At 39.4% G+C, this 9120-nt stretch overlaps 1 protein-coding gene across 3 annotated transcripts in view; it reads right to left on the bottom strand.

Moving 5' to 3' along the window:
* Positions 1-944: 944 nt before the first annotated feature.
* The window catches only part of ABCB1 (ATP binding cassette subfamily B member 1), an 85527-nt gene continuing 77351 nt past the window's right edge, over positions 945-9120 (bottom strand). For 2 of the 3 annotated variants that reach the window (XM_007069599.4, XM_043541262.1), the window contains exons 28-30: positions 6400-6606; positions 5252-5398; positions 3141-3366 (exon numbers count right to left, since the gene is read on the bottom strand). In XM_007069599.4, the coding sequence (XP_007069661.2) occupies positions 3169-3366; positions 5252-5398; positions 6400-6606 (552 nt within the window). In that variant the 3' untranslated portion in view covers positions 3141-3168. Of the gene's footprint in view, positions 1209-3140; positions 3367-5251; positions 5399-6399; positions 6607-9120 lie in introns of those variants that run through there. The other variant, XM_043541263.1, reaches the window with a different exon arrangement.

The following is a 9120-nucleotide window of genomic DNA, read 5'->3' as shown; positions in this document are numbered from 1 at the left end:
GGATACACATACTGCAATTGCCTTAGGAAGGCAACATACTGGGTCTGGCCCGGCTTAGTACTAAAGCTAAAAGATTTGTCTTCTTTGCAATAAAACAGTGTACCCTGAAAAAAATCAGGCTTATTTTCATTACTAGTATTGACATAAATACTTCCTAGTCAAATGTATTAAACAAACAAATGTACATGGACGTGTTCTTATTATGTTTATAGTGCATTGATATTTCACCATTTGATAATTTGAGTTGTAGTCATTTAACACAGCTAACCCATTTATGAAAAAATTGATAACTGAATATGGATTTTTGTACAGTTTCCATTCCATTTTGAAAGTACAAACTGTATTTTTTCCTTAGATCATTGTATCTGTTTGCTTCTTTTATGGCTCCAGTTCATAAGAGAAAATCCAAAATCTTAAAGCTAGTTGCAGTGAAAGAGGACGCTGGACCACACTTTCAAATGTAAATGACTGAAGTTAGGTACCTAAACCCCACAGTGCATAGGTGCTGGAGCATGTACATGTCCTACTGAAGTCAATGAGACTTCTTGGTGCTTGATCAGGACAATTTTATTTAGGTGTCTAACTTCGATGCCACATTTCAAAATCTGGCCCAACATCATCATATTTCATGACAATGTGTGTGTGTTAATTAATCATGATCTAAAATAAATTAATTAGCCTTTTATACTGATAGGATAGCTGTGGCCAACATTGTCTGGAAATCATGCCAGTGATAGATGCAAAAACGCTGTGTAAGAACTTGTTACAGGTTCTTCAGGACGTCATACAATTAATGACCATATCCCAGCTTTAGAGCTGACGGTGACATTTCCATATTGTTCATTATTGTATATAGCATTTGCTGAATGAAATGCTAGTCGCGAGGAGGGGTTAAATTCTATGTATAACCCTTAATGATAGTTCAGCATGGACATTTAACACAACTAATGCAAAACCTGTCCATTTGTTATGGGATTTATTGCAGCAACAATGCAAATTTCTTTTAAGAATAATACATCCATTCGCTCTAACACTGCAAACTATGGCAAATGATCAGCGTAGAACTATGTACTATTACACTGTGCCTCAACACCACAAATGTATCAGACTACCAGGATTTTGGAAAATGAAGAATTTGTAATGGCTATTTTTAACAACTTCCTAGGGGTAGCTGATAGAATATGTATGTTTATTTCAGTGGAGCACTTATTCTGCACCCGAGAGTAACTGTTCCAGTGCTAATAGGATATGGTGTTTTTAAAATGGGCATTGGTAACAGTTTTTAATTTTCATTTGTGGAAGAACCAAGGTGAAATTAGAACAACAGGCTGTCTTCAAGTTATAAATAATTGTTATTAATAGCTATCTTCCATTTTCATCATTGGGATTATTTCACATCAACAGTTTATGCATGAACAGGGAGTTTCTCAGGTGAAGGGTGAGGAAGGTAAAATTTTAAAATATAGTTTTAAATTCAGTTTTCTTTTTCTCAAAATAAAGAGAGGAAGCTAGAATGTTACTTGCAAGTTTCTAAGGGATGACATACTTGTGATGAATTAACTACAAACATCACTTCTGCTCCACAGAAATAAAGTGCACATTTAAAGCTGACAAAGTATAAATTTTGATGAGATTCTCAGGATTTGAAGCTGTCTTTGTATTTTAAAGAAGACTTTTGTTTGATGAACTTGGTCATTTCATCTTACAAATAAAGCCTATATCATGTTGGTTGATTGGTTTAAAGATATACTGCTTTATGCATAGTAACCAGACCTTCTAAAAGGGGAGATCTAGTGTACAGATGATGAAACTAACTAAGCAAATATTCTAAAATCAGCACTGTTTACCCTTCTTAGAAGTGTGGGAGCTCCTGGAGACATCAGGGATTGTGAATTATTAGCAGTAGTAGTATAAAAGCACCTAGAGCCCACAATTGTGATCAAAATCCCACTGTGCTAGGTGCCATACAATAGTGGGGCAGTAGCACAGTTATAGTTAAAGTGGAGACCAGCTGACTGTTTAAATGGCCAGTTTTTCTAAGTGCTCTACAGTAAATGCTTAGGGAATATCTATACTTCAAGTGCTACAGTGGCACAGCTGCAGCACCGCTGTAATGTAGATGCTTGCTACAGTGTCAGAAGGGGTTTTTCCATTGCTGTACTAAATCCACCACCTTAAGAGTCAGTAGCAAGGTTGATGGAAGAATTCTTCTGTCAACCAAGTGATGTCTACACCAGGGCTTATGTCACCTTAACAGTGGAGGAGTGAGGAACGAAGCTGGGAACCTCACAAGCCAAAACACATTGATAGAAATGGAATAGAGGCCATTTTGAAAAAGGTGGCTGCTTTGCTAACAAAGGGCCATACCGTTGGCACCTGTAAGCAGAACTTACTTGCTGGAGAGTATCTGCCTGAGGATGCTGACAAGAACCAGGACTCCCACACAGGGTGAGATTGGATCAGGGGGATTGCATTCAGGACTGTGACTTCCATAGATCTGTAACTTCCTTGTGCTTTAATAATAAAGTGGTTGTGGTTAAGAATTCCTTTGCTAAGCCTGTGTTCATTGCTTTGCTGCCAGGTTGTCCCTGAAGGGTATAACTAGAAAACCAGAGCTGTGACAACTAAGAGGACTCTGGGGGAACCTGTCTAAACCACTGGCCTTGGGATAGCTAGGGCACTAGTTCTGGGGTTTAGGTGACCATCTTCTGGGGCCTCCCTGCCCAAGAAGGGTGACACATATCAGGTCTGCACCTGGCAGTGTACCTGAGAGATCACTGTTACTAGCTCTGGATCAGTCACTACTCAAACTCAGGGAGGCTTAGAAGCACATGGGATTTAGGGGTTGGATCCATTCACAACAAACTTGTATCCATCCAGGCTAGAGGGAAACGGGGCCAGGTTAAGACAGTGACAGAACCAGTAACAGAACCCTTAGTGGCTGGAGCTGCAGGCCTAAGTGTTTAGATTATGAAATAATTGAGGACATTGATATATGTTTGGTTCAGTGTTTCTTGGCTTTCCAGGGTTTAACAGGACCTTTTCTCTTTGCAGGGTTTCCAGAAAACAAAAGGTACTAAGACTGGTTGGTAATACTGTCTTTTGCAAAGTATTAAAACAATTGCACAATAACACTTCAGAAATATGGCACTGCTTTTAATTCATGTTTCATGGTCCAGCTTGAACATTAACTAGAGAATAGTAGATGCCCCTTTCAGCCAAGAGTTGCTGATGTGTTCCTTGTTCAACGACCTTTCCATTCTGGATTACTGCTATCTTGTCAGCATTCTGCACGGTGGACAGGCGATGAGCTATTACAATACAGGTGCGACCTTGTCTTGCTTTATCCAGTGCTTCTTGGACAACCTGTTCAATTATCAAAGCAGAAGATACATTTTTAACTTATTTGGCAAGTAATGCAGAGAAACCCCTTCCAGCTGTTAGTAAGTGAGGTATCTGATCTGATATCTTTTAATTTAAATTGTAAATTACCAGTGAGAGAGATGAGGCTGAATGGCTCAAGGGAATAATAATGGGATGAATGTCTAGCTTCCTGTTTTAAATCTAGCTTGTGTTCACAATGAGCAAGAACTCTTACTATTGATAAATGGTTGGATACCTATTTGAACGAAGGTGGTGAACATCTCAGGAGAATTGCTAAAGGACCTGTGTCCACATCACCGAAATCACCACAGCTGGCAGCCTTGTTGGCAATCTCAGCAGAAAGACCAAGTATTGTACAGGCACAGAGCTGGTTCCTTTTAGGCCAGTTTTAAGAAGTGGTGGAATGCTTGTATTGCCGCTGTTGTAAGGAAGTCATTCCGGTATTTCATGAGCACTAAGTTCATTTTAAAACTACAGAGAAACCTGTTTGGCAGCAGTGGGCCACCTATCAGTACTGTCAACTCCAAGTTGTCAAAAATCAGGAGACAGGCCACAATTTCTCATTAAATAAATCTTGAGATTTTTGAAGAAATACTATTTTGGGTTGGTTTTATTTGTCTTCTGGTTTCTGCACATTTAGGATGCACTTGGGTCATGGTTTGTGAGAAAAGCTTGAAAACAAGAAAATATTTAAATGACAGCTGAATTTCTCACACAATCACATGATTGCAGGAGCTGGGACTAAGATCAACAACAAATACCGAGAGATTCGCAATAAAGTTGTGAGCATTGGCAACACTGAATCAGTATTTTTGCAAATCTCATAACTTTATGGCAAGTCTTGTGATAAGTATTTTTCTTAAAGGCCCAGCTCCTGGAGAAAAGTGATCATGTGAGGATCTCAGCTTCCATTTTTATAAAGGAAGCAAGTCTCTGGCTGTCCTGGTTGCAGGGAAAAGCTTGAAAATGCCACCCAAGTGCACCCTAAAAGCACAAAAAGAAGAAAGCAAACAAAAAGCCATGAGGTTCTTTCCTTTCAGAAATGACCACATGGGGAAGAATGGGGGAGGGGGAAAGCAAAGAGTATAGTAAAAAATAAAATTGACTAAACCAAGATTTAAAATTGGAGAATATGTTTCCCAGAAATATTTCTCAGAGCTGCCAAGTCTCCCAGATCACACAGGAGACTCCTGATTTCTGGTATCCTCCCCAAGATCCAGAGCAGCTGTTTGAACCTGCTGTCTCGACTCAGAGCTACTACTCTATGGTTCGAATCCTGGAGGACTCCAATCAAAGATGTTTTTTACAGTACTGCCTCCAACCAGCCTACTGCCATAGAGATATATCCTGTGTAGTGTGTCATTCTAGCTGTTCTTCTATGGGAGAGAAGACTTGGGGATGAAGCTCTAGGGCCCAGCTGAATGATTGGAGGAGAGTTGTGTGCTGATCAGAGTGTTGCTGTAGATGGGGTCTGTGTTCCAGAAGGCCTGCCCTAACTGGAGTGAGGGCCTAGACGTGCCAGCGTCCCTGGGGAGAGGGAGATTTAGCCAAGTGTGTTTATGGGGAAGAAAGAGGAAGAAGCGGGATCTAGCCTTTTAAATTCTTCTGACATCAGTAGGCAATAGAAGAGTAATTGAAGACAGTTTCATAGTAAGACATTTGGATCTGGGTAATCTAGATTTAGACAGTTACTGTCATTTATACAAATGAGATAATGCCTCAGTATATATGCATCTCACTTGTAGAAAAGTTCCAGATTTCCAGACTTTGGACTTTTACAGGCATTTATGAAAATCAAAGTAGTAATTGCAATTTTTGTGTTAACAGCCATGGTTTTAGATTCCCCCTGTGTACACAAACAAGATACCTTTTCACTTTCTGTATCTAGAGCAGATGTGGCTTCATCCAGTAGCAGAATTTGAGGATGACGTACAAGAGCCCGAGCAATAGCAATACGCTGCTTCTGACCACCCGAGAGCTGAGTTCCTTTGTCTCCCACACAGGTATTATATTTCTAAATGCAATAAATACAAGTTTAGAAGGTGCATCCAACCAGCAATTTAGCCTGGATTTGGACTTAAATCACAGAGTCCAATAGAGCATGTGCTTTCTACTCTTGGCTATTTTATTTCAGCAGTTCTTTGAAAGCAGATGACCACAATTATTGAAGGCCACAAATATCTGTCCATCTTAGGTACTTATATGACCTCCATTACCATACTACCTGAACATCCCAATCTTTAATGTATTTATCCTCAAAACACTCCTGTGAGGTAGGAAAGTGTATTATCCCAATTTTACAGAAGGGAACTGAGAGGCTCACACAGGAGTCTGTGGCAAGTCAAGGAATTGAACTACCCCTTTATTGTCTCCCAAGTCCTAGGCTAGCATCCTAACCACTGGACCATCTTTCCCCTCGTGATTTCACCTTGAAGGGAAAAATCATAACTTAAAAAATGTTACGGTTTTAATCTAAATTATGTACATATCTAATTGAGTGTCACATCTGACTTGGGGCATCCAAAAATGTTAGCTTTTAAAATACGCATGCTGTTTACTAATGAACTGGTCGGTGCTCTCTCAAAGTCTGCACTAGCTTTTATTTGTTACGCTGTAAGGATTGCATGTGATTTGTTGTATGATTCAGTTTGGCAATGTTCTCAGCCCCTAACTGAACCTTTAACAAAGATAAATTCTACAAAGTGTTTTAGATAACTAAGGGCTAACAAAACAAAATATTTTAAACAATCTTTAATTAAAAGCACTTATCTCTCTCAATCGGGTTTCACATGCTTGTTTTCATAAGCCTAGTTCTCCATTGGCCTATGGAGTCTTCCCAAAAAAAATGTTGTAGAGAAGACTTGAATTTCTAATGTAACAAACAGGCATGGAAAAAACAAACCCTTTTAGATTCCCTATACATCCCAGAGAAGCATAAAAGGGCATAACTCCTTTTTATTTTTCTTTGTAAGTCACCTTTCGTTTTGAGTAAGAAACAAAAAAGGTTTAACTTACATTTGGCAGAGAGTCAATGAAGGAATGTATGTTGGCTGCTCTTGCTGCATTTACAATCTCTTCAGATGACACCTCTCTACTGTTATCTCCATATGCAATATTCTCAGCAATACTGCAGTCAAACAGGATCGGTTCTTGTGAGACAATACCAATGTGAGCTCTAAGCCATTGGATATTTAATGATTTTGCATTTTGGCCATCCAGCAGCTAAAAAACAAGAATACTTAAATGTCAGAGATAGGGAAGCTTTGACTTACACGAAAAATGTTACATTAATTTTTCCATTCTGTATAGCTAATATCAACAATTCTTTGCAAAATACTTTATACAATGATTTTGCTAGCTTCAGTTTATTTGTAAGGAAATCTCAAAGGAGGTAATTCAAGCCTCCAATCTCAGTTCCTTAGACTAGCTTTCTAACCTTGAGCCTTATTCCTTCTAACATTGTACATATTTACAAAAAATAAATAAAGTAATACACAAAGCAAACACTGCAGAATTGAGTAAAATTCTTTGTCTACAAGGCAATGTTTTACTGGTATAAGTAAAGTTCTGAATTTAAACTGCTACAATTATACTGGTATAACTGGCAAGACTTTCCCACATAGTCAAGCCCTTAGATTGCGAGTGCTTTCCAGTCTGAAGAAATTTCCCTTCAAACACAGGATTATAATCATCCTTGTAAGATGTAGACTTTGATACCTGGAAAGATACTGGAACAAATTATTTAACTATCAATTTGTAAGCACCTGAGCAGTGGTGGGCAACCATGCAGCCCATCAGGGTAATCCACTGGTGGGCTGCCAGACAGTTTGTTTACATTTGCACAGCCGCCCACAGCTCCCAGTGGCTGCAGTTCACAGCAGAGGCAGAATCAAAGGGGACCCTGCTACATGGTTGGAACCAGAAAGCGATTCATCTCCTGATCTCCATGTGGGAGTAACAACGGCATCTCCTCCTTCGGGCAATGCAATTCACTTTCACAAATTAGTGGACAGAATGGCATCCACTTTAAAATTACCTTAGGTGGCTTTGAAGGAGGCCACACATACAGTTTTTTACATTCTGGGTCTGCGTCTGCAGTTTTATTGCCCATGTAGAAGGCAAAAATTCCTTTGTCTCTAATCCAGCACCATGCCAACCGATTTCAAAAAAGGCTGACAAGTTCTACCAAATTCCACCTGAAAGATTCTCTTGTTATAGCAGCAATGTTTGAAGACCTGACCTAGGTTTTTGAACACTCTCTACTCTTTATGATAAAGGAGGAAAAAGTTGGACTGTCTCGGGAAAAAATTGTTTTCTTCAGCTTCCTTCAACGTGCAAGTGGCAAATTGTCAAGCAGTAATGGCCAGGTATTAGTTTCAACTGTGGGAGAACATGTCAATCTTCACCAAACATCTGAGATTCAGAAAACATTATCAACTTTCATCAAAGAGGGTCAAAATGTGACCAGGAATGCCTTTAGGGCATCTTTGATGTATCTGACACAACTCTGAGATCTGTGACATTGGCAATAGCTCTACGTAGGCATTCATGGTTATGACAGTCTTCTCTTCCTATGGAAATGAGATCTACAGTATAGGACTTACCCTTGGAAGGGGGTGGACTATATAGTACAAAAACTAATGAGATATTAGAGAAGATAGAGCCTTGCTCCACAAACTAGATCTCTGGGACTACTGCCTCCTTGTAGAGGGAGAACACTTAAACCCTGTGTTCAGATATCATAGGCAATGTTTCACCTTCTTCCTCTTCATTGTTCTTTAATCAAAGGAGACAACCATACTATCACAATAGCAGCAACTGCAGCAAGCATCCTCTCAAACACTGGAAGGGAAGAAATCCTACAAATCCCAGATAAGGACAAAGAATTCTTTGGCCACATCCTCCCTGCAAAATGTCAGGCCAGAGGTTTGACATGATAATCAAGAGCTTTGAACCAATTTCAGAAAATCCTATCTGTATTTTTGGAGACCATCTATCCAAATTTTATGATACATGGACAACTATCACATCAGACAGGTGATTTTTCAAAACACAGTAAAGGAAGGTTATACTGTCCAATTCAAAGCCCTTCCTCCATGCAAACTCCTGCCCCTTCCTTATCAGGGACTCTTCCCATGAGAGATTATTAAGAATGGAAATACAAGCTCTACTGCATGCAGGGGATGTAGAAGTACCACCATTATTTCACAGACGCAAAGGGTTTTACTCCCGTTTCTTTGTAATCCCAAAAAAGAATGGAGGTCTCCGACCAATTTTAGATCTCAGAGGCCTAAAACAATACATCAGATTGTTTCAGTTCATAATGTTGTTATCTTTTGTGCCAATCATTCCCTCCCTGTCTACTCTGGGTTGGTTCATAGCTCTTGAACTCAAGGATACATATTTCCATATCCCCATAAGACAATCTCACTGCAAATATCTACTTTTATGTTCTGGGTTCAGACCATTTCTAATACAAAGTCTTACTCTGGTCTCTCCAGGGTTTTTAGCAAATGCCTGGCTCCAGTAGCAGTGCATTTGAGAAGACAAGGGATTTTCTTCCTGAGTTAAATGATAGGTGGCTAAAGGCTCTGTCAGAAAAGGAATTAGTAACAGCCATTCAGATAACCTGTTCTTTGTTCGAAACTTATAAACAAAGAGAAGTCTCTTCTGATTCCATCTTGAAGTACTCCCTTCATTGGGGCAATCCTTGACTCCATAAAGGAAAGGATGTTT

Source organism: Chelonia mydas, chromosome 2, assembly GCF_015237465.2.
Source record: "Chelonia mydas isolate rCheMyd1 chromosome 2, rCheMyd1.pri.v2, whole genome shotgun sequence".
Taxonomy (NCBI): Eukaryota; Metazoa; Chordata; order Testudines; family Cheloniidae; genus Chelonia; species Chelonia mydas.
Note: the sequence above shows the minus strand (reverse complement) of the source record. Positions and strands in the feature narration are given on the sequence as shown.